Genomic DNA, 25466 nt, shown 5'->3' with positions numbered 1-25466 from the left:
GGATGGGGGTGTGAATCTTGGCTTTTTTTTCCCTTTACCTGAAAATGATTTTCTTGGTTTTGAACCACATCTGGTGTGCTGAGGGCTACGCCTGGCGGCAGGGGAACCTTGCAGTGCCATTTTAAAGACGCTTTTTCTTTTCTTATTCAGAACTAAGAAAAGACAAGGTAGTTCTGGCCTCCTGGGCTCTGCCTTTGCTTCCTTCCCTCACCGTTTGGCCACTCAACAGATTCCGAGTCAGCTTAAAGGCTCACGAGGCTGCTGCCAGCTTTGGGCACTCCAGAGGGCCTCTCCTTTTCTAACAGATCCTGTCCCAGCACATGGGGGCGTATTGGGGGGGTAGGTACGAGGTCTGGGCTTGATGTCGACACAGGCGCACCACTTCCTCAACCCGACTGCTACCACTTATCTTCCCTAGCCCTGTTTCCCTTCAGATACAGCCCAGGGTTCCCTGTCAGTTCCTTCTATAATCACTGCATACCCAGTCATGCCATTCCCAGCAGTACTCAGCTGTGCTGAGCATTTTTATCTTTTAAATTTTCTCTTTGGTTTCTGCATCACACCCTGCCATGCTTGGGGAATGTCTCCCAGCAGTGCTCGGGAAACCCTGCAGTGCATTGAGCCTGGGCTTCCCACATGTCAAATGTGAGTCCAGCCTGTGGAGCCAGCTCTCCAGCCCTGCTGAGCACTTTTTTAGAGCAGTGGAACCGCCCCCGTCTGCCCAAGTGTGAGAAACACTTCATTGACGTTAGAGGAGTGGGGTGGGCACTAGGAGGGTGGGTGAGTGCCCAAAGCGACAATGATGGGGTCAATTTGTTACCAGCAATACCCAGTCTTGGTTTCAGTAACCAAGTAAGTCTCATGGCAACCTGCTAGAACCTTGGAGTGGAAAGGATTATGATGCCTGGAAAATTCTGAGTTGGAATTGTGCCTGAAGTTCAGAAGAAAATCAGCTTGAGGGGGGGGAGAAGCACATAAGTCATCACAAACAAGGAGACTCACAGTGAAGGGCTCCAAGAAATGAAGTTAAATGGATTGGATTACCTCTAGCTCCTGAGCAGACTCGAAAGCCCCATGCAGTTCACTAACATGACTTCGCAGCAGCATTTCCCTGCAGATGACTTCGGTATCTACTATGTCCTGTGAGCCTCCATCTACGGCTTTCTAGATAAACTCAGCTGGGGGTCCTGAGGGAGCTCAAAGAATTTAGGGGTAGCATCATGCTCCCTTGGGAGGGTTCCTGCAGGTTTGACCCACTGGAAGTCCCCCAAATGAATGTCTAGGCAGTCCTAAGGTAATGTTTCTGGACCCAGGAGAGTGCTCGGGTAGAGCACATGTTTATAGGTGAGAGGCCACGGGATCGGTTTCCAGTCCCACATGTCCCCCAAGCACCTCTAGATGCAGTCCATACACAGAATTTTTAGAAAGACTTTTTTTTTTTAAAAGAAAGACTCAGATCATGTAGCAGCTAAGTGACAATGAGGATTTAAACTAAGGTCAGTTATTTCTGTGGAGTCCATGTCCATGCTCTTTATCTTTTCTGCCTCCTTATGTGTCTGTGCACATACATAACATGTGCATATTGAATATGTGTATTTGTTCTTCAGGGAGCAGCACCCTGCTGGCTCTGCTCAGGAATCAGTCCTGGTGCTGCTCAGGGAACCGTATGGGATGCCGGAGACAGAATCCGGGTTGGCCCCGTGCCAGGCTGCACTTTCTCCAGCCCTGGGCTGAGTATATATGTTGGATGGATTTACTCTCCTTCCTCTTTATGTCTGTGAAGAACAGTCTCTGGCAAGACCAAGAGGCCTGTATACTTGCTTTTAATATTTGTATATATTTTGCTCATAATATGTATGTATGTTTTTGTATATCATACATGTATACATAACATTTGTATACATTATGCTCTTGTTACATATGTATGTTATTTACATACATTATGCCATATTATATACACGCAGTCTTAACATTTGGTACATAATTACGAATCACGAAATCCCGTTGATCATCGAGTTGCTTGAGCGGTCTCAGTAACCTCTACATTTGTCCTGTCCCTGAGATTTTAGAAGCCTCTCTCTTCTCGGCCTTCCCAACGATGCCGCATTGGAAGCTCTTTCAGGGTCAGGAGAATGAGATTCAGCTGGTTACTGGCTTTAGCATATGGATACATCATGGGAAGCTTTCGAGGCTGTCCCATGTGGGCAGGAAGCTCCCAGTAGCTTGCAAGTTTCTCCCAGAGGGAAAAGTAGGTTATAAGAAATCGCACGGCCGCAACACTTCTGGGAGCTTGCTTTTAAGTCTCTGGATGTTGGCCGTTGATGGGATTATACACACCTGGGTTCCTCTGCCGGTACCTTCATGCATGAGGCTTGTCCGAACGTGTGCAGAGGGGCCTTGAGCATGGCTGTGGCTAGGTTCCAGTGGTCTTCGGCCGCCGGGAACTCTGCTCAGGGCGGGAAGGGAAGCTGGAACCCATCCCCTCCAAGGGGCTCCGGGGAAGACAGCCAGGCGTGCAGGCAGGAGACTCTCTGGTTTGTATAAATCTTTTTTTATAAATTTTATAAAGATTTTTATAAATCTTGGTACATAAATTCAAATTTAATAACTTAGCAGATCTTAAATAATTAGGTAGATAGATATATACTCCTCACCTCCACATATCACAGATGACTTGCTCAACCACAAAAGAGAAGAGAGCATTGGAATGACTCAGTAGCTCCTGCAGAGAGCCAGTTCTTGCGTTCGTACCAACCTGGGTTTGATCCCTGAGAACTCATAAGGTCCCCTGAGCCCTCCAGGAGTGATCCCTGCGTGCAGAGCCAGGAGTAAGCCCTGAGCAACTGTTTGATGCCCCACGCCCCAAGAGAAAAAGGTCAGATTCTTGATTTCAGCAATACAGAGATGGGGGGAGGGGCGGGTATCACATCACTTTATGGAAGCCTCGGGGTGCTGAAGGCGGGGAGTGCACCTGGAGAAGTCTAACGGCCCAGAGGAGTAACACCGGACCTCACCTCAGATGCCTGCCTTGCATGACACCCCAACAATGATATGAAAAATAATGAAAGGAAGGGGTGGGTGGGAAAAGGAATTAAGTTAGAAGAAGGTTGATAGTACAGGGGGTAAGGTGTTTGCCATGTATGCAGCTGACCCAGGCATCCCATATAGTCCATTGAGCACCACCAGGAATAATTCCTGAGGGCAGAGTCAGGAGTAACCCCTGAGCATCGTCGGGTGTGACCCAAAAAAGAAAAAAAAAAAAAGGCAACTGCAGAGATCACTGATCTCTGGAGCTGAGCACATGCTTTCATGCAGGAATCTGGGGTGTAAGCACCCACACTGCGTGATTCTCTGAGCACTGAGCTGACTCACCCCTGAAGACAGCTGGGTGTGGCTCTAAAGCAACAAAATTAAAAGACCACTTAAAAAAAAAACAACTTACCCAACAGGAACCTTTCACTCAAATACAAAAGCATGGGTTCACCTTGCTTGCAACTATTGATGGTGCAGCATGTGGCTAAGGTTTGTGTAATAATGTGTCCGCTTTTGTTGTGGTGGGTTCCAGATCTCACAGGATTTTTTGGAGGGAGGAACCGTGGGCCACACCCTCAGTAACGCAGGGCTTACTTCTGTGCTCAGTGATCACTCTTGGCAGGCCTCAGGTGTGCCAGGGATAAGATTCAGTCTGCTGCTTGCCTAACTCATGGCACTCCCAGGGCCCAGATTTCAGGAATTTGTTTGGTTGGTTGGCTTTTTTCGTTTGTTTGTTTGGCTTTAGTGTTTGGTTTGGAGGCCACACCCGGCGATGCTCAGGGTTTGCTTCTGCCTCTGCACTCAGGGATCACTCCTGATAGTGCTCGGGGGACTGTGTAGGGTCCGAGGAATCAAACCCAGGTGGGCCATGTGCAAGGCAGGCTCCCTCCCTGCTGTACTATCAGCCCAGCTCCGAAGATTTCCTTTTTTATGGACGTAATTTCTGCCCACTTCTTTCTGGCTTCGTTTCTGATGGTGATTTGGAAGCTTTGCTTTTGTGAAGCGATGGTAACTTTTGTGATCTCTGCTCCTATCTGCACCCATTCGGAGTAGCCCCACACTCTGTAGAGTTGTGTAATAGAACCAAGACTCTTGCCTTTATTCTCTTTTTGGAGAAACGGTGCTTCTGTGCACACTTCCCCGTTCATTAGAAAAGGAGCAACCTTGCACTGACTGGGTAGCTCACTAGTCAGCACAGGCATCTGTGCTGGAGTTCAAACCCCAGCACCACATGCTCTCCCACCCCCAGCACCCTGGGCTGGCCTTGGTCCCCCAACGGATATGCTGGAACACCTGATATCCTTGAGTCTGAACAGTGAGCTGTCCTGGCGGGCTGGTCCCAGGACCCCCAGAACTCTTCTTGGGAGCCCCCCTCCCTTTACAAAAGGGAGAGAAACTGAAGGGGAAGTAGGGGCTGCCCGAGTCCAGGGCCTCGTTGGGTCCCAGCCATGGGTAGGTGAAAGAATTTGCCAGGAGAGCGAGACAGTTTGGGCAGAGCAAAGTCCGTTTTATTAAAAGGCGGCGCACGGGCCTGAGGGACAGCAGAGGCCTGCAGAGAGACTCCTCTTGCACAGTCCTGGGGAGTGTTAATAGTGCAGGCAGGAAGTTTCTGCTTTCTACAGATGGGTGAGCAGGAGACCTGCGGCCAGTGCTAGGAACCAACCGAGCCACAGAGCCGAGTGAGAGCGGCGCCTCCGCGCCCTCCTGGGCACAGCTGGCTGTGGGAGTGGCAGGGCCGGTCTCAGCTTCAGACACTCCGTTTCAGAAACGTCCCATCATAGAAACTTCCACCACCACCACTCAAGCAATGAACAGTGCAGGGAAGGGTGTGTCACTGGCTCAACACTTGGTGCTGATTTTCAGCGTTTGAAGATCTCAAAAGGGGTCAGAGCGATAGTAGAGCGGGTAGGGCATTTGCCTTGCACGCGGCCGACCTGGGTTCAATCCCCGGCATCTTATATGGTTCCCAAGCACTACCAGGAGTAATTCTTGAGTGCAGAGACAGGAGTAACCCCTGAGCATCGCTGGGTGTGACCCAAAAAGCAAAAAAAAAAAAAAAAAAAGTGAAATGGCCAGGGGGCCCTTCCACCTGAATTCTGAGTCACTCAAATGTCGTTCCTGGTGACTTTCCGTCCCTGGGCATGACGTGGGTCATATTCTCCAAGAAAGATCCTTTGTGTGGGGCCGGAGTGATAGCACAGCGGGTAGGGCGTTTGCCTTGCATGCGGCTGACCCGGGTTCGATCCCCGGCATCCATATGGTCCCCCAAGCACCGCCAGGAGTAATTCCTGAGTGCAGAGCCAGGAGTAACCCCTGAGCATCGCTGGGTGTGACCCAAAAAACAAAAAACAAAAAAAAAAAAAAGGAAAGATCCTTTGTGGCAGTGGAGGGCAGAATGTATTTCACTAAAAGTGGATAACTCAACTTATGCTCAGGTGTGACTTATGCTCTGCGGATCTCGACAGATGAAAGGGCCTTTCAAAACAGGGCCCAGCACCTGTCCCTCCTTGAGCTGATGAGGGCAGTGGCGCAGACGGCCAATGAGAGGCGCCGAACTCTCTAGGGCTCCCTGAATCAGCCAGTTCCAATTTCCTCCAGAACTTGATAAAAACCCCAGTCCCCCTCACCCCTGCTCATGACTGCCTTCCTCAAAATCGGCTCTGGCCATTGCCCTGCTCCTCACAGGGCCTCTAGGTGAGAAACAGATGATTTCAAAGTATTTATTTTAAAAATTTTACTTCTGGGGGCTGGAACAATAGCACAGTGGGTAGAGCGTTTGCCTTGCACACGGCCATCCCGGGTTCAATCCCCAGCATCCCATATGGTCCCCTGAGCACCACCAGGAATAATTCCTGAGTGCATGAGCCAGGAGTAACCCCTGTGCATCGCCAGGTGTGACCCAAAATGCAAAAAAATAAAATTACTTGTGGGGGCCCAAGAGATAGCACAGCAGATAGGACATTTGCCTTGCATACAGCCAACCCGGGTTGGATCCCCGGCATCCCATATGGTCCCCCAAGTACTGCCAGGAGTGATTCCCGCTGAGTATAGAGCAAGGAGTAACCCCTGAGCATCACTGGGTGTAACCCAAAAAGCAAAAAAAAAAAATTATTTAGTGGAACACATCTAGCATTACTCAGGACTTACTCCTGGTTGTGCACTCAGGGATCAGTCTCTGGGTGGAAGGCAAGCCCCTACCTGCTGTGCCTTAACTGTGGCCCCATATGCTTGAGTTTTATGCTTGAGTTTCATTAGTTTTTTGGAAGTGGGGGACTGGGCTTTCATTAAATGTTGTAGTTTGCTGTTATTTCTTCAATTGCTTTTTCTGCCCTCCCTGCCAGCCAGAGATGACAATTATACTTACGCTGGACTATTTGAAATTAACTCTCAACTCACTAAGGATGCATTCACAGTTTGCTGCTGTTTGTTTGGGAGCCACACCTGGTGGTGATCAGGGCTTACTCCTGGCGGGCCCAGGAGACCAGGTCAGGTGCTGGGGACTAAACTCAGGGCAGCTGCATGCAACCCACATATACTATCTCTGCAGCCCAGAGGTTGAGCTATCTGTAGGATTCCACGCTCAGCCACGCAATTGGAGGCAGCTGGTAGGCGCTGTGGTCCACACCCTGCTTTGGTTCAACTTTTCTCTTTGTTGAAACTCGAAGTTCCAGAAAGGACCAAGTGTGTGTTTGTGTCCTTGGCATGGAAAAAGGGGGCCAGAGAGGGGGTGCTAAGCTTCATTGCATCCCTGCTGAGTGGAGGTGGGGGAAGTGGGCACTGCACCCCCTTCCCTGCCCATTAATATGCTTTCTAAAGTTGATTCAGTTTGTTTGGGGGCCACACCCGGCTGTGCTCCGGGATCACTCCTGGAGACTCGGAGAACCCTTTGGGGGAACCGGAGGTGGACCGGGGTCCGCTGCGTGGCCCTGGCCCCTCCGATGCTTTTTTTTTTTTTATTTTTTATTTTTTTATTAAATGGCATATTTTTTTTATTTTTATTTTTTTTTTAATTTTTTATTGTGGAAAGTTACAAAGTTACAAAGTTTTCAGGTTTAAATCTCAGTTATACAATGCTCGAATACCCATCCCTTCACCAGTGCTCATATTCCACCACCAAGAATCCCAGTATAGCTCCACCCCGCCCCCTCACACCCCAAACACCCCCACGCCCCTAGCCCCCCCACCCTAAGCCCCCCCCCCTCCGATGCTTTATTCCTCATCCTGTGCCCCTTCCTTCCCTCTCTGTCCGACCCCCGCCCCACCCCATGCCCCGCACAGTGCGGAGTGTGCAGACCACGGCGACCCCCTGCCCGCGGGCGGGGTGGACGACCACCAGCAGCGTTCCCAGGGGGTGACGGGCCTGCGCAACCTGGGCAACACGTGCTACATGAACGCCATCCTGCAGAGCCTGTGCAGCATCTCGCCGCTGGTGGAATACTTCCTGTCGGGAAAGTACATCACCGCGCTCCAGAAGTAAGGCGCCGGGGCCCCGGGCTGGGCTGCAGCGGGGAAGGGCGCAGGCGGCCGCCGACCAGCCCCCTTTCCTCTCCCAAGGGACTGCAGCCAGGTGGCCACCGCCTTTGCCTACCTGATGACAGACATGTGGCTGGGAGACTCCGAATGTGTCTCACCCGAAGTATTCCGATCAGCCCTGGGCAGCCTCTACCCGGCGTTTATGAAAAAGACGCAGCAGGATGCGCAGGAGTTCTTGATTTACGTCCTGAACGAACTCCATGACGCGCTGAAAAAGGTAAGGTGGGCTGGGGGCGGAGTGGGGGGGGGGGGGCGGCTGGAGACAGAGGCTGCAACTCTTTCACCAGCAGTTGCTTGGGATCGCGGGAAGATGCAGTTTGGATTTGAAGGGGAGGGTTTGGGACTTTTGTTTATTTATTTGGCACTGCTTGGGATGGGACGTAAGGCATCCAAGGCGTAAGGCATGCAAGGTAAATGTCTTACTGTAGAGCCGTTTCTTCCCCGCTTTGCTGATAAATTGTTAGGGCTCAGGTTCCAAAACCCACCCTCCCCTTACTCCCATTCACCGCATTCTTCTGAGAAAGTCCAGATGGCAGTTGTAGGGATCCGCAGGTGTAAGAACCACTAGACCAGTTTTGATTTTGTTTTTGTTTTTTGTTTTGCAAAGTGCTGCAGCAGCATCTTTTTTGTTTGGCTTGGGAGCTAGGGCTACACCTGAAGGTGTTTATGGGCTTATTCCTGATCCTATGCTCAAGGGACCATGTGTGATGTGGGAGATGTCACCACAGGGTTCAAAGTGGAAATCTTGGGGTCAGCAAAGTAGCTCAGTGGGTTGAGCACGTGCTCTGCATAAAGGAGACCTAGGTTTGATCTCTGGCATTGCATGGGCCCCCTGGCACCACTGGGTGTCCCCCAAAATTGAAAGAAAAATGAACTTTAAATAGTTTTAGGAAGCTAACACAGGGCCTCACACTCACACACGAAAGGCAAAAGCTAAAGTCCTGGCTCAGAAATACATCTTTTATAAATTCTATTCTCTTTTTGGGTCACACCTGGTGATGCACAGGGATTACTCCTGGCTCATGCACTCAGGAATTACTCCTGGTGGTGTTCAGGGGACCATATGGGATGTTGGGAATCTAACCCACTTGGTCGTGTGCAAGGCAAATGCCCTACTCACTGTGCTATCACTCCAGCCCCAAATTTCTCAGGTGATAGAATGTTTAGAAGCTAGAAATATAACTCTGTATTAGAGCAAATGTCTTGTAGATGTCAGACTTCGGGATTAATCCCTGCTGAAAAAATGTACAGCATGAACATTTATAATTTTATACCCTAAAGTGTTTTGTTAATGCACTTTGCATTTGGCCAACCCAGACTGAATCCCTGGCACCACATATGATCCCCAGGGGTCAATCCTGAGCATCAAAGATTTGGCCAAAAGCAAAAACTAAGGTTGTACTCACCATCTAATATATATTGTCTATATGTATGGCAGAATTTTATTTTTGCTTTCTGTTTTTGTTTTGGGGCCACAACTGGGTGTGCTCAGAGCTTACTCCCGGCTCTCTGCTGAGTTATCAGCCCTAGTGGGGCTCAGAGGACCATATGTGCTGCCAGGGACTGAACCCAGGTTGGAAGTGTGCAAGACAAGTTCCCTGCTCACTGTTCTATTATTACTTCAGGCCAGATTGGCAGAATTTTATCTTCACACCAGATTAGCCTGATCCGAGCCTTGCATTGCATTAGGACATACAGTTACCGAAACAGAACATGGTCAGAGATGAGGGCTTTGTTCATAGCACTCCGTTGCCTTCATTCTAGAACTGAGACCCCACCTCGCCATAGATACGTTCTATTTCTGCAGCATGATTTTGCTAATCTCGGCTGCTCTCAAGCCTAAATGATTGTAAACTATAACCAGTAACACCTTCTCGTCGGCAGACCCATTTTTAAATTTTTTTTACTAATAATGATTAACTACTCAGGATGCCTTTCCTCTTTCATCCAGGGGAGGGCATTGGTCAGTAAAATTGATTTCGGGCTTCTACACCAATCTGAGAAGAAACAGTTCCTGGGCCACATTCCACAGCCTGGCCCCCTGGATGGCAACGTGTGCTCCGAGAACACAGGGGGCGCAGCGTGCCCACAATTGAGCTGACTGAGGCATGAATGGGTCATCAGAATGCAAACCGGAGTTACTCAGATAACTGAGGAACATGATCAGTTCCTGACCCCCTGTCTGTTTGGGGCTTGCACCTCTGAGCTGGGTTTCTCCAGCTGCCATAGTTCCCTCCACTGTCCCCGAGATGCGCTCAAGAGACTTGTGAAGGGGGAGTAGGTGGGTGAGCGGGGGAGGAGGGTAACAGTCCTTATGCTGGAAGGGCTTCCACCTGCCTGTCCCACCTGCAGGGTGGGGCTTTGGTCCCGGCCTGATCTGGAAGGAACAGATGGAGAAGGAATGAGTGAATGTGTACAACTGTTGAATAGGAGAAGCATTATGGCCAGAGAGATAGTACAGCGAGTAGGGCATTTGCCTTCAATGTGGCTAACTGGAGTTCTGTCCCCAGAATCCCTTGGGTCTCTCACACCCTGATTCCTGAGTGCAGAGCCAGCAGTACACACTGAGCATTGCCAGATGTGGCCCCCAAAACAAAGAAACAAAAAAACCCCAACAACAGTAATAGAAGTGTATTGGGTTTTGCTTTAGTTTGTTTGGGGCCACACCTGGTGGGGCTCAGGGCTTACTCTTGGCTCTGCAGGTAGGGATCACTCCTGCTGGTGCTCAAGGGCACCTATGAAGTGCCATGGATGGAACCCAGGCCCATGGCGATGCCTTACCTATCATTCTGTCACTCTAGCTCTGCATATTTGGTCTTCATTCAGAGGGTTGGTGATGTTTTTGTAAGCAGAGATCTTTCCTGAAACTCCCTCTTGTTCCTGAGGGCCAACCTCTGGTAACGCTGGTTACAGTCAGTGCCAATTTGCTCAAGCACATTTCCAGAAATCTCAGCAACATGAAGGCTTCCCTTAGAGTCATACTGGACAACAACGCTAGTTTACTTGTACTCTCTTAGAATATTAAGATTTGCTTGTTTTAAAAATGTTTTCTAAATAGGGAGAATGTAGTGGGTAGGGTGCTTGCCTTGCACGTGACTGACCACCGGGTGTGATCCCTGGCACCCCATATGGTCCCCTGAGTTCAACAGGAGTGATCTCTGAGCACTGCTGACTGTGGCCCAAAAGATAAAAATTTAAAAATTTAAGGTTTCTAATAGAAGGTTTAGGATTATTATTGCAAAGGACCAGAGGAAAGATCAAATTCTTTGTTTTATCTCCAAATTAACTGGCCTGACAACTGGTTAAACATCTTACCGTTGGGGCTAGAGAGATAGAACAGTGGTCAGGACACTTGCCTTGCATTCAGCCAACCTGGGTTCGATCCCTATTATCCTATATGATCCTCTGAGTACCGCCAGAGTGATTCCTGAGTGCAGAGCCAGGAGTAGCCCCTGAGTATCACTGGGTGGGGCCCCAAACCCAGACAAATATTTTTTATTTTATTTGATGAAACTCTCTCCTCTCTTCCCAGGGAAAGTCTTTTTTTTTTCCTTTTTGGGTCACACTGGGCAATGCTTAGGGCTTACTCCTGGCTCTGCACTCAGGAACTGCTCCTGGAGGTGCTTGGGGGATCGTATGGGATGCCAGAGATTAAACCCAGTTGGCCATGTTGCAAGGCAAATGCCCTCCCCTCTGGACTATTGCTCTGGCCCCAGGGAAATGGGCTAGAGACCCTTGAGCACATTGTAATCAACTATTAACTTGGCAGCAGGGACATGTGTTTTACCATGTTTGGGGTAAAACATTTTTCAGCTTCATTGGAGAGGAGTGGCCAAATTACCAGAAATTATGCATCTTCTAAAAACCGTGCTCACTTGTCACCTGAATCCAGACCTCCGTGGTTTTTGGTCATTTTGAGAGGCAGGAAGACTCAGTCTTTACATTATACCCCCCCTTTTTTTGAGGGGGAGGGGACTTTATGTGGTGCCAGGGATTGAACCCACGTGCCTCCACCCTGTCCTGTTGCTCTAGTACCAGCGGAGATCGCGTGAAAAAAGCTCTGTTCCAAGGTGCTGCAGAAAGGTGCTGGTCAGCGAGTCCTCCATCATCACGCGTCTGTTTGAGGGGCAGCTCAGCTACAGCGTCATGTGCCTGAAGTGTGAGAACTGCAGCTACAGGAACGAAGTCTTCACCGTCCTCTCCCTCCCCATCCCATCCGAGTCTGAGTGCACGCTGCAGGTAGGGCCTGTACTCCAGGAGACCGTTTGCTTATTTTTAAGCAAACCCCTGCTTCGGTGTCGGGCTGCTCCTGTTTCTGTGTTCAGGGGGCTCACTCCTGGCGGTGCTTAAGGGGAACTTGCAGTATCAGGGATCAAACCCAGGCTTCCAGAATGCCAAGTAGCCCGCCGAGCTGTATCTCCACTTCTAGAGACTTCTTTTGTCTGGCTTTGCTCTAGCCCTGGATTTTCTCAGAGCTGTTTCCTACATTTTCTGTTTATTTTCTGTTTAGTTTTGGGCTCATACCTGGTGATACTCAGGGCTTACTCCTGGCTCTGCATTCAGTAATCACTCTTGGTGGTACTCAGAGGACCATATAGGATGCTAGGGATCAAACCCAGGTTGGATGCATGCAAGGCAAGTGCCCTGCCCACTGAGCTATCCAGTCCCTGGTGCTGCTTAGAGGGACCACATGGGGGTGCTGGGGATTGAACCCAGTTTGGCCATATGCAAGGCAAACGGCTTACCTGCTGTATTATCTCTCCAGCCCCTGTTTCTTACCTTTTCTAATATGAAATTGATTGCTTTACAAATTTAGGGGGAAACCCACGATTATAATTTTTTGAGGGGGCCACGCCTGGCGGTGTTGACACCCGGCTCTGTGCTCAGGGATCACTCCTGGTGAGGCTCAAGGAATTGTCGTGGTGCCGAGGATCCAGCCCCGGTTGGCTGTGTGCAAGGCAAGCACCCTCCTCGCTCTGCTCTCTCTGCTGTCCCCCAATTATAATGTTTTCTAGAAAAGTAACACACTATCCCCAAATTGGTGTGAATTCATCTGCATTTCTACAGGTATTCTGTACAACAGCCTCGTGTAACTGAGAAGCTAGGTGGGCTTAGTATGTTGCGTTGATGTGTGCAGGGAATTGATATTTTCTGGCAAACCTTTCTTTGCCTTCCTTACACAGTTGTAATAGGTCTAGGTCCAGATTGTTTTAAAAAATATTGTCTCAATAGGGACTGGAGCGATAGTACAGTGGAGTAGGATACTTGGCTGGCGTGCAACCAACCTGGGTTCAATTGCCAGCTTTCCATATGGTCTCCTGAGCACCATCAGGAGTGATGCCTAAATAAAGTCTTGCTATTTATTCTTGAGCTCTTAATGTTTTGGACATAAATTGTGAAACGCGTTGGGAGGACAGAGTGCAGGACCGCCATTTACCTATCAAGTTTTCTACACCAGGGGCTGGAGCAATAGCACAGCGGGTAGGGCGTTTGCCTTGCACGCGGTCGACCCGGGTTCGATTCCCAGCATCCCATATGGTCCCCTGAGCACCGCCAGGAGTGATTCCTGAGTGCAGAGCCAGGAGTAACCCCTGTGCATCGCCAGGTGTGACCCAAAAAAAAGCAAAAAAAAAAAAGTTTTCTACACCATAATATACTAGTACGTTATTCTTTAGCGGTGGACCAGGGGAGCAGTGGCAGACAGAGATCACCGAAAAATACGTATATAAGAGACTGGAGAAATAGTGCAGTGGGAAAGGTGCTGTGTGCCGTCAATTCAGGTTTGATCCCTGGCACCCCGTTTGGCCTTCGAGAGTGATTCCTGGGTGCAGAACCAGTAATAGACCCCGAGCATTGCCAGGTGTCACCGGCCCGCTCCCTACCACCACCAAAACAATACAGATAAAAACATATATGGTTTATAGGTACATACACGAGGTATTCGGAACTGGGTTCTGTTCTGAGACCAAACTGTCAAGGGTTGCTGCGTGGACTGCAGGGATCCGCAAGGAGCCAGCAAGCTCCGCCATGGTCACTCTCTGGAGGTCCATGGTTTGCAGGACCAGGGAGCCAGGTGTCACAGTGTCCCCTAAGTCACCCGCTCTCCTTCTCCTCTGTCTGCTCTCTTCCTTGTGGGCCACCCAAGACCCTGAGACAGCATATTTGTCAGCTAGCACCCTGTCTGGAGTGATAGCACAGCGCGTAGGGCGTTTGCCTTGCACGTGGCTGACCCGGGTTCGATTCCTCCGTCCTTCTCGGAGATCTCAGCAAGCTACTGAGAGTATCCCGCCCGCACAGCAGAGCCTGGCAAGCTCCCCATGGCATATTCGATCACAAGTCTCACAATGGAGATGTTACTGGTGCCCGCTCGAGCAAAACCAATGAACAATGTGACGACAGAGCTACAGTGCAGCACGCCTGTCACTGGGCTAGTGAGAACAGCACAGGTGGCCTCCTCATTCTCGAGAAAGCAGACGTGAGGCTGCCAGAGCTGAGATGGGGGCTGTGAGGCCCCAGGAGCTCTGCTGTGTCTGGGCACCCCTGGGGCCCTGCTGTCCCCAGGCACACTGGCCTGAGGAGCCCCCGTGCTGGCATTCCCGTTGTCACCAAATGCTTTCCCATGCCAACAGGAGTGTCTCCAGTGCTTTTTCCAACAAGACACACTGACCTGGAACAACCAGATCCACTGCTCCGTCTGTGAGACCAAGCAGGAGACCGCTGTGAGGGCCGTTATGTCCAAAGCACCGAAAATTATGATCTTTCATTTAAAAAGGTAAAAGAATTGACACTTCTGTGATCAGATTACTGTCCCCCCACCCTGTCCCTCCGCCTCACATACACACAGAATTTTCTCAAAATACAATTTGCAAATCATGGGATTCACCAATTTAAGGTGTATAGTGGTGTTTAGGATATCTAAAAATTTTGCGGTAAAATATAGCAAGGACTGGAGGGTGAATTACATACAGCAATTGTACAGAGGGTAGGGCTCATGCCTTTCACATGGCAGATCCAGGTTCGATTCTCAGTACCATATGTGTGGTCCCCTGAGTACCAAGAGGAGTAATCCCTGAGCACAGAGCCAGGAGTAAGCCCTAATCACAACATACATATAACACACATCCATATCTACTTCACCTAAAGTCTTCCTTATTTGGTGTTACCTGACTTCATTTCTGTTCTTTTCCCGGCTTTTTCTGTTTCTCTTCTTCAGCTTAGCTAAACATCTGAAATGAGGTGCAAACACAAGGGTATCTGTTGCTTTAGTAGTTTTCTCTTGTGCCACCTGAGAAAAGGGACATTCTCCTACATAATGACACCATTATCATACCTAAGAAAAAAATTTTTGATTCCTGGAGGCCCTTTATATCATTTGAGTGCTCCTCCAAATTCTAGTTTAAAAAATTTTATAAGTTAGTTGACAATATTTGATTTCATTTAATATTCAAACACTAATCCCACCACACCACCATTAGACCTTCCCACCATCAAATTCAGGATATTTCCATCCCAAGCCCTAATCCCTGTCCCAAAGCACAACTGAAATAATATATTTCCTATTGTCTGTTATTTCCTATTGCTGAACATGCTTACAAAAAAGTGTTCCTGTAGGAAACAGTGTGAAGGTTATTCTATTTTGGCAGGAACCATTAAGACATTCTATAGGATATCACTAACATGTTAAAGTTTGGGTAATGTGAGCTTTGGTATACATGGAGCACAGTAGCACTGTTGTCCCAATGTTCATCGATTTGTTCGAGCGGGCACCAGTCACGTCTCCATGGTGAGACTTGTTGTTACTGTGTTTGGCATATCAAATATGCTATGGGTAGCTTGCCAGGCTCTGCTGTGCGGGTGGGATACTCTTGTTGCTTGCCGGGCTCTCTGAGAGGGGCGGATCAATTGAACCCAGGTCTTCTGCAAGCAAGGCAAACGCCCTACCCACTGTGCTATTGCTAAAGACCCAAAATTAAAACTTGGAAGAAAAAAAAAAGATTCTGTTTAAGCTCTCTCTTTAATTTCCTCCCCTCCTTCCCTCTGTAACTGTCATTATCTCTGGGGCCACTCCTCTAAGAGGGCCCATCCATGTTCCTGACTAAAGTGCTCACACTCTTTGTCCCAGCTGTGGTGCTCATGGGGACTTTACATTTTGAGCAGAGGTGCTCCCCGAGGGCTGTTCTCCACCGGGTGGGGTGCTTGTTCCAAGGCTGAGGGTGCGGAAAGCATGCTTGTGCCACTCGCTGGGCATTGCTGTGGTGCTCACACCCGTGCTCCTCCTCAATGGAACTCCCACTAGCTGGTTCACACATTTGAGCAGTGCCCCCACTTGTCTGTGGGGCTCACACATCGCTGTGCTGCACTCAGGATGCTGGGGGGCTCGGACGGCACCTACAGGCATCTGAACTTATAACCATATGCTTGCAAGGCAGATGCTCAAATTGGCTGTGATTCTGCCACCCCTCCCCGCTCCCCTGCAAGGTGTCTTAATTTCTGCTCCAAGAGTATTTCAGATTCAGAGAGAGAGAGTACAGGGGTTAAGGCATTTGCCTTGCAGGCAGCCAATCCAAATTTGATCCCCGGCACAGCATATGGTCCCCCTGAGCACTGCTAAGGAGTGACCCCTGAGTGCAAGCCTGAAGTAAACCCTGAGCAGTGCCAGGTGTGGCTCAAAAACCAAAAATATATTAAATATATTTTTTTCTCTTTTTGGGTCACACCCAGCGATGCACAGGGGATACTCCTGCCTCTGCATTCAGGAATTACTCCAGGCAGTGCTTGGGGGACCATATGGGATGCTGGGGATCGAACCCGGGTTAGCCGCATGCAAGGCAAACGCCCTACCCGCTGTGCTATCCCTCTAACCCCCCAAAAATAAATTTTAAAAATTGAAAGAATATCTACAAATGGACCGATTTATTTTCTGAGAATTCCATTTGCCATCTCTTTAAGTTTTGTTGGAGCAAGTAGTTTGAAGTAAACTTGTTTTGTGCCTGATAAATTTGTTATCTGGGTAGGTGGGGGAATAGTGGGAGGGAATCTGGGGACATGGAGGGGAAGGTCACAATGCTGATAAGATTAAAAGATTGTATGCCTGAAACTGTATTATGAACATGGTGTTTTAATAACAGTTTTAAAGAGAATATCTCAGATTCACCCAGTAATTTGACTCCAAAGTCAGCCATTAGCATTTTTTTTCCCCAAAAGCTCTTGATCAGTTGTGGGCATGGGTGTTCTGTGTATGAGAATGTGACCAGAGTGTCACAAAACATATCTTATAAAGATCTTAAAATTTCAGAACTAGCAGACAGACCAGTGCCAAGACAGCATATATTAAAATCACACCAAAGATGGGCTGAGCCACAGTTTAGGTGGAACAGCGTGGGCACCCCCAAAAGTCACAAAAGTCATGGCTGACCCTCTCACTCTGTCCTTGTCTGTCACTCCAGACGGTGGGCACTCTCTGTACCTCCTGCTTCATTCCAGTCTGGTTCATGAGTGTTCTGGGTGAGAGATTCTAAATACACAGATGAGGAAAAAAGCGATTTGTGTGCAGGCAGTCTGCACCCATCTAAGAAATCACTTTGAACTCTCTGTGGCGTTTGTCAAGATCTATGGACTTGATTCATGAGCAGACATTCCGTTTACTCCAACCCACCTTTCTTTCCTCGCCAGATTTGACATTCTTGGCACAATGAAAAGGAAACTGAGAACATCTATTCAATACCCACTCACAAACTTGGACCTCACTCCGTACATCTACCCAGTCTTCAGGAAACGTCCAAAATACAATCTCTGTGCAGTGGTGGTGAGTAAAATACCAAAAACGATGGACCAGAACACAAGACTTTAGTAAAGGAAACTGGAGAATCAGATCTGTCTGAATTCAGTCTAATCCTTCTTCCTTTCCCTGATTTGTCCTCTGCTCTCCTGACTTACTGCATTTGTAGGATCCCCTCCATTGCTTTGCGTCCATGGTGTTGCAAATAGAAAGATTTTCTTATAGTTGAGTTGAGACGTATTCAATTGTGTACACAAGCATCTTTAATCATCATTCATGGATAGAATTTACATTGTCTACCTATTTGGTTACTATAAATAGTGCTGTGATTTTATATATATTATATAATATTTCATGTTATATATAACATGTAATAATAGATAATAGTGCTATGGTTTTATATATTATAGTAATTGGTGTTTTCCCAAGTTTCACATACCAAGAATTGAACCGTTGTTCTAGTTTTAATGTTTTTATTCTTTATTTTTGGCTTTTGGGGTCATACCTGGAGATGCTCAGGAGTTACTCTTGGCTCTGCACTCAAGAATCACTTCTGGAGGGCTGGAGCCATGGCACAGAGGGTAGGGCGTTTGCCTTCCACTCGGCCAACCCGGGTTTGATTCTCAGCATCCCATATGGTCTCCGAGCACCACCAGGAGTAACCCCTGAGCATCACTGGGTGTGACCCAAAAAGCAAAAAAAAAAAATCACTTCTGGCAGTTCTTGGGGGACCACGTGGGATGCCAGGGATTGGCTGCACACAAGGCAAATGTCCTATCTGCTGTACTATCACTCCAGCCCCAAATTTTAATTTTTTGATGAATCTATTATTTTTCATTGAAATGGTACCACCACCACTAGTGTCTCTTCACCAACACTTGTTTCTTGTTTCTTTGTAATTACACTATTCTCTGCAGTGTGCTGTGATCTTGCTGGGGTCTTGATTTCTATTTCCCTCATAAGGGATGCGCTGTTTTTCATGTGCCTCTGAGCCATCTGATGTTGCCTTTAGAGAAGTGTCAATTCAAATATTTCTGATTTTGACTGAGTTGGTTTTATTGTGGTTGAATGAAATATGTTCTTTATAATTTTGGATGTTAAAGCCCTGCCAAAAGTGTAAGTTGCAAACACCTCCCAGTAAGTAGGTTACCTTGTGTGATGGTTTTATCCTGTGTGTGTGCTATACCGATACTTTGGGGCTCGATGTAACCCAATTTCTTTCCCATGGCTTGTTTTCCTTGCTGTTGGAGACGGAAAAACAAAAGCAACCAGTATAAATGGTGGTTACCAAAGGTGGGCAGAGGTTGGGGGGCTAGGATGGGGGAGGGATGTACAGTCGGTGGGGGGCTATGGGATGGTGGGGAGTTATTCCAGCTTTGATCATGGTGACATGTAATCTAATTTTTTGAAATGGTGTGAAACTGGATTGGATTCCTGAAACTGGATGCTAAAACTTGTAGCATTGGGTTACCTCACAGTATCTCAATGCGGGCTGGAAAAGCCAAAGAGGCATCTGTAAGCTGTGATCCAGAAGGGCTGCACAGGCTCAGAGGGGGTTCCCTGGGGCTCAAGCATTGGTATCAGCTGTTCGAAATGATTTCAGGCTCCATCTATGACTTTTTGGGGGCTTGGTCTATGCATTTTAACAAGATCAAATAAATGCATATTTGAGAATGTGCATATTTGGGAAGTTCCAATCCAGACCGGAAGGGAAGGATACCTCTGCGCCAGTATTTCTCACCGGGGACCCCCCAGGATATTCCCAGGGGTCACAGGTATTAAATGGGGGCTGTGGCAGGGAACAAGGGGAGAGCTAGTAGAAGGGGGTTGGGGGGCACAAGGAAGGAAACGAGATTGGGAGGGCTCACAGTTAGGAAAGGTCTGAAATGCTGCTCCCCATCACCCTTAAAGTCTCCGCCAGCCTAAGGCCAGTGAGGAACTTCCTGCTTCCCAAGGCAGCTCCTTTGTTTGAGAAACAGTGTTTGCTGATACTTGGCAGTTCAAAGTGCTTTACCAAATAGTCACTCAGTCCTTGCTATGGCACCAAGAGCAGCTGGGTATTACCCACTTTTTACTGCAGGGAGGTTAAATAGTTTGGTTGCAGTCACATTGGTGGCCTAGGAAAGAAAGAGCCAAAACATAAAGCCAGACAGGTCAGCCCAGACAGTCTTCTGTGCCTTGTTACCGTATTTAGCTGCCTCTGCTTATTAACAAGCCGCTGACTCGTGGGTCTAATCTGACTTCCTCCCGCTTTCTTCCTTTTGCCCTAATTCCTGTCCTCTGAAGTACTAAAAGTGATACGTGGCTTTGTACCTAATAAATGCTTGTACGTTGGTTAGCAAAAGGACATTTTTCTCATACAGGATGTCCCTTTAAATATTTCCAAGTGCACTCATAAACAGTATGTATTCTTCAATCCTCTTCAAATTATCCGTTTCCGAAAGAACTTTTTTAAAATGATGAAACATTTCCGATTCAGGTGCAGAAAAATGTTGCTGATAAAATTTTGCAGATAGGGACCTGGGGGAGGGCTGGGGGAGCTGGAGCATATGCTTTGTACACAGGAGGCCTTGACCACCAAAAAACATGTCCATAAAATAATTGCTCCCTGTGCATCTTTAAAGACACCAGTACAGGGGGGCTGGAGAGATAGCACAGCAGGTAGGGCGTCTGCCTTGCACGCGGACGATTCGGGTTCAATTCCTAGCATCTCATGGTTCCCTGAGCACCACCAGGGGTAATTCCTGAGTGCAAAGCCAGGAGTGACCCCTGTGCATTGCCGGGTATGACCACCCCCCCCCCAAAAAAAGACACCAGTACAGGGGCTGGAGAGATAGTATAGCATAAGGCATTTGCCTTGCTTGTGGCCAACATTGGGTCCAATCTCTGGCATTTATATGGTCCCCTGAGCACCACTAGGAGTAATGTCTGAGCTCAGAGCCAGGAATAATTCAAGCATCATTGTGTATGACCCTAAAAGCAAAAACAATAAAAGACACCAGTCCTCTCCATTCTCTTTCATAACCACTATGTTGAATTAGGAAGGCTTTTTTTTTTTTTTAACCTTTTGTGGTCACATCCAGCAATGCTCAAGGGTTATTCCTAGCTCTGCACTCAGAAATTATTCCTGGTAGTGCTCAGGGGACTGTCTGGGATGCCGGGATTGAACTCGGGTTGGACACATGCAAGACAAATGCCCTCCCCACTGGACTATCGCTCCAGCCCACTCCTGTGCATACATTTACCGTTTTATCATCTGCATATGTATCAGAGCACTGTGTAATGTTGCTTTGCATGCTTTAGATCTGAAATCATATTGCACATATTCTTTCACATCTCTGTGTTTATATTCATACATGTTGATAATTAGCTTGCCTTAAACTTTTCTCAATCTTTTCACCATCTTTCATAGCCTTGCAAATGCTCCTGATTTCTCTTTTCATTTTAGCCTTCCTGAGTGTGAAATGCTGGTTTGTGACTTCTGAGTTGCATTTTCTTAAGATTAATGATGATAAGCATTTTGGGGTGAGGGTGGGTTATCTCAAAGCAGTTTCTAGGCTGGTAATGTGTAGGCCACATGGGCCTGACTGTTCAGTGCTGGTCCCTGATGCAGTCTTTGGGGCCAGGTATATCCACTGGTGTTTGGTGGGGTCGGGATAGGGCATAGTACCAGGGATTGAACTTGGGGCCTTAAGTTTGCCACATGTACTCCAGCCTCTCCCCTCCTGTCAAGTAAAATAAAAATTTACAAAAATTCAGAAAAGATGAACTATAGTTAAAAACATTTTGCCCCTAAGTGTTTTATTATATTCCCAGGATCTCCGAGTTGCATATATATATGATGACTTTCATCCATACATAAATCAGCATTTTCCTACACAGAATTATATACAAGGAAACGTTGGATTCTATCACACATTCACAAATCCATATTTAAATGTCCCAAATATCTCCAGTGGATTTTTTCACTTTGGGGACCACAGCCGGAGGTGCACAAGGGCTTACCATGATTTTGCACTCAGGGATCACTCCTGGGGGCATTGAGGGGGCCATATGGGATGCTGCAGTGGACAAGAGTACACTTTCATCTACATACTTTCCTAATAGTTGTTTCTTCTATTTGATATTTGATAATAACTTTAATTTTTATTTTTTTCTTTTTGGGCCACACCCGGCGATGCACAGGGGTTACTCCTGGCTCTGCACTCAGGAATTACCCCTGGCGGTGCTCAGGGGACCATATGGGATGCTGGGAATCAAACCGGGTCGGCCACGTGCAAGGCAAATGTCCTACCCACTGTGCTATCGCTCCAGCCCCATAACTGCTTTTTAAAAAAATCCCTTTTATTCAGGCACTGTGATTTAAAATAGCGTTAACATTTCAGGAAAAGTGTTGCTACACCACACCTTCGAACAGTGCTTCAGGACACTTCCACCACTGCCTCCAGGCCCCACTGAACTCCCCATTTCTGGCTGAGCACACTTCTAGAGACAGGCTCTCCAGGCTGTGTTTCATTAGCACGACACCCTCGAGTTCCATCCAGGGTGCAGAAAACTTCCAAGATTTCATTTTCCCCTCACCTACAGTTTCCTTATAGAATCTGCTATTGTTGGGCACTTGGGTTTTTTCCAGATTTGGGGCTTTGCGACTAGCACTGCAGTGAATAGAGTGTGCAAATACCTTTCTCTTTTTACAATGTAGGAGTACTGCTATTTATTCAGCCATTGATTAAGCTCATTGAACTGGACATGAACTCCACCAAGTATCTTTCTGTCTTAATGTTTCTCTTGGAATAGATGCCAAGTGGACTTTCTGGGTTCTACGGAAGCTCTGTTCTTAAAAGAAATCTCCATACCATTTTTCCATAGAAGCTGAAGCAGAGACACTCCCACCAACACAGATCCGAATTCCCTTTTCCACACATCCCCACCACATTAGTGTTTCTGGTTTGTGTGATGAGTGCCATCCTAACTGGCGTGAGGTTCTGTTGTTTTGATTTGCATTTGTGTTGTTAGTTTGCACTGTCATTTTGTTTTACATTTCCCTGATGAAGTGATGAAGAGCACTTTTCCATGTACCTCTGTTCTGAGGAAGCATCTGCTCAGCTCCTCCCCCTATTTTTGATGGGGTTGTTCGTTTTTTGTTGTTTTATAAATCTCAGATCTTGTTTACTCTGGGCCATACCTGCAGTGCTCAGGACTCACTCCTGGCTCTGTGCTCTGGGATCTCTTCTGGCAGGTCAGGGAGCCATACGGAATGCTGGAGATTGAACCTGGATCACCCATATTGCATGGCAAACACCCTATGTGCTCCGGTCTAGCTCTCACCCCGCCATTTGCTTACATTTGCTTGTGTTTTCTTAGCCAATAGTACTAAAATCATTGAAAATGCCTCTCAAGTCACCATGAAAAGAACGTTTTCCCTGATACATTTTAGTCTACTATTGAGGTTTTGATCCATTTTGAATTAACTTTATGATGTGAGCTAGGAATCTGGACACATTTTTTGTGGTTAACCAGTTTCCTCAGCACTATTTGTTGAAAAGGCTTTCCTTGCTTCCTATCATATAGTTCCTTAGACATAGATTAATTGTCCATACATATGAGGTTCTATCTCTGGACGGTCAGTCTCTCCCTGTAGAGTCTGGCTTTTTTAACCCAATGCCACACAATTTTTAGCAAGGTAGCTTTGTAGTATAATTTGATGCCAGAAATAGAAAAGCCTCCCACCCCCCTTAAGCTTGCTTAATTACTTTTTCACAGGTGATTGAGGACTGAAGTTTCCTGTATGCATGCCTGATGTGGTTTTTAAATTTGGAGGCCACACACCAGCATGTGGCTTTGTCAGGGATGAGTCACTCTAGAAGAGATCAGAGGACCTTGTGGGGATGGGGGGGATTGAACCCACTGTGTGCAAAGCATGTGCTCCAGCTCTCTGAACGATACCCTGGCCTTAACATGCTTTCCAAATTGCTTTTATTTTTTAAATTTCCCCCTTATACTTTATATAAACACTGTGGTTAACAAAGTTGTTCGTGATGATTTGTTAGAGACATTCAATATTCCAACACCAATCCCACCACCATTACACCTTCCCTCTATCACTGTCTCCGATTTTCCCAATCACCCCTTATGCCTGCCCCATAGCAGACACTCATTTATGTTTGTTAAAAATATCAAATTGCTACATTTGCTCTGGCCCTGAGGTAAGTGAATCTGCACTTAGCAAATGGATGTCCACCAACTGATCAGAAATTTGGTTTTGTTGGAACCTGCCTAGTGACAAGGACTGATGTATTTATGGAGCACAAACCACCTTGCTGTTCATCCTCATGCACTGCCACATGGGAAGCTGGTGTGCTGGGGGAGCCCTGGGTCTTCCTATGCTGCCGTCTTGAACTGCCCCCCACCTCCCCCCCATCATATTTTCAACATTAAGTGGAAAACATGATGCCAGGAATCAAACCAGCTGCACTCAAGACGAGTACCTTTAACCCTTGTATTATTTCCTTGGCCATTCCCGATTTTGCTCTTTTTATTTCTCAGACTATATATCAGTACCATGCTTTAGTAGGAGAAGTAAATCTCAGAATTTCCTACTCATTGTGTAGTATTAATCAGAACTGAAATCACAGTCGTCTTGACCATAAAAACTCCCCTCTTCCTCTTCATGTCAGAGGTCAGTGAACTTGTGAAAGGAAATTTCAGGCGTTGTGTTGCAACTATTAAACTTTGGTTTTTGTAATGTGAAAGAAGCCACTTGAAAAACAAACAAATGGCCAGGGCTGTGTTCCCATAAAACTTTATTAAGGACATTGAAATTTGAGTTTTATAGTAACTTCACATTTCACAAAATATTATTGTTTTCAAGCATATAAAAATATAAAATGTATCTCTAACTCATGGGCCATATCAAAACAAGCAGCAGACTCGATCCCACTCATGGGCCCCGCCTGCCGGCCCCGCTCCCTACACAGCAGCTGATAGGCAAAGCTCTCCTTTGTCTGAGTTCAGACAGACATGGGGAAAAGCACAGAAGAGTTGGGTTTGGAGACTAGGTGACTCTGAGGGCTGTTTGACACAAGCCCCTCAAATTGTGCAGTAGCACTATGCAGCTCTTGAAAGGTCTTGTTCTAATGTTGAACTGTCCTGTTCAGGTCCATCTTAGCCTAGCTACAAAATTAAATGCATTTAGGATGGATGACTATCTTACTTTAAAGTTTCTTTTAATGTTTAATAGAGTATTAGTGTAGGAAGTGCTGAAAGTATTAAGTGCTAAGCATTAGACATTATATCAAAAACTATCCTACTTCACTCAGAGAGTCTATTAAATCATCAGTGCCCTCAGGATTCGAGCTCTGCTAATGTATGGGGAGAGGCCACGGAGTCAGGCTCAAGATCTATTTAGTGGAAATTATTTTCTTTGTAGTATAACGGATTAAAAGTATTTCTTAACTCTTCTGTTCCTGCAGTCTAAGTAGTCCCTTGTGAACACTAAGTCATCTTCTTCCTCCCCTAGAACCACTTTGGGGATCTGGACGGTGGCCACTACACTGCTTTCTGCAAGAACTCAGTTACCCAGGCGTGGTACAGCTTTGATGACACAAGAGTCAGTGAGATTCCAGACACTTCAGTTCAAACTGCTACAGCCTATCTCCTGTTCTACAGCTGCCAGCCCTTCTCTATACCTATACGAAAATGCAAGAGCTAGGAAAATGGGGTTTCCTGAAAACTGCAAGATAAGCAATCAGATACTGGCACTGAAATTTTGCTTTGTCATTAAACTCTCGAAACTTCTGTGTCACTGGCATTACAAACTATTTCTGGCATGATAATGCAATTTAGTCAAATTATATTTCAAAGTACTGCATATTATATGTTAGTTTCAGACTTCAAAATTCAATGTTTGAGTATATATTTTGCTTTTTGGGTCACTCCCAGCGATGCTCAGGGGTTACTCCTGACTCTGTACACAGGAATTTCTCCTGGCAGTGCTCAAGGGACCATATGGGATGCCGGGGATCAAACCCGGTCAGCTGTGTATAAGCAAATGCTCCACCCGCTCTCTTCCCCATATTTGAGTATATTTTTATTGTGAACTATCTTCATGTCTATATACCAA

The 25466-nt window shown here is 47.1% G+C and overlaps 1 protein-coding gene across 1 annotated transcript; it reads left to right on the top strand.

Moving 5' to 3' along the window:
- The first annotated feature begins 1089 nt into the window (after window positions 1-1089).
- On the top strand, window positions 1090-25466 carry USP50 (ubiquitin specific peptidase 50). Its single transcript, XM_055131409.1, has 8 exons — window positions 1090-1142; window positions 7312-7506; window positions 7588-7783; window positions 11024-11032; window positions 11599-11805; window positions 14196-14338; window positions 17239-17371; window positions 24864-25466. The coding sequence occupies exons 1-8, from the start codon at window positions 1090-1092 to the stop codon at window positions 25053-25055; spliced, it is 1128 nt and encodes a 375-aa protein (XP_054987384.1). The 3' UTR covers window positions 25056-25466.

Source organism: Sorex araneus, chromosome 3 (genome assembly GCF_027595985.1).
Source record: "Sorex araneus isolate mSorAra2 chromosome 3, mSorAra2.pri, whole genome shotgun sequence".
Taxonomy (NCBI): Eukaryota; Metazoa; Chordata; class Mammalia; order Eulipotyphla; family Soricidae; genus Sorex; species Sorex araneus.
Note: the sequence above shows the minus strand (reverse complement) of the source record. Positions and strands in the feature narration are given on the sequence as shown.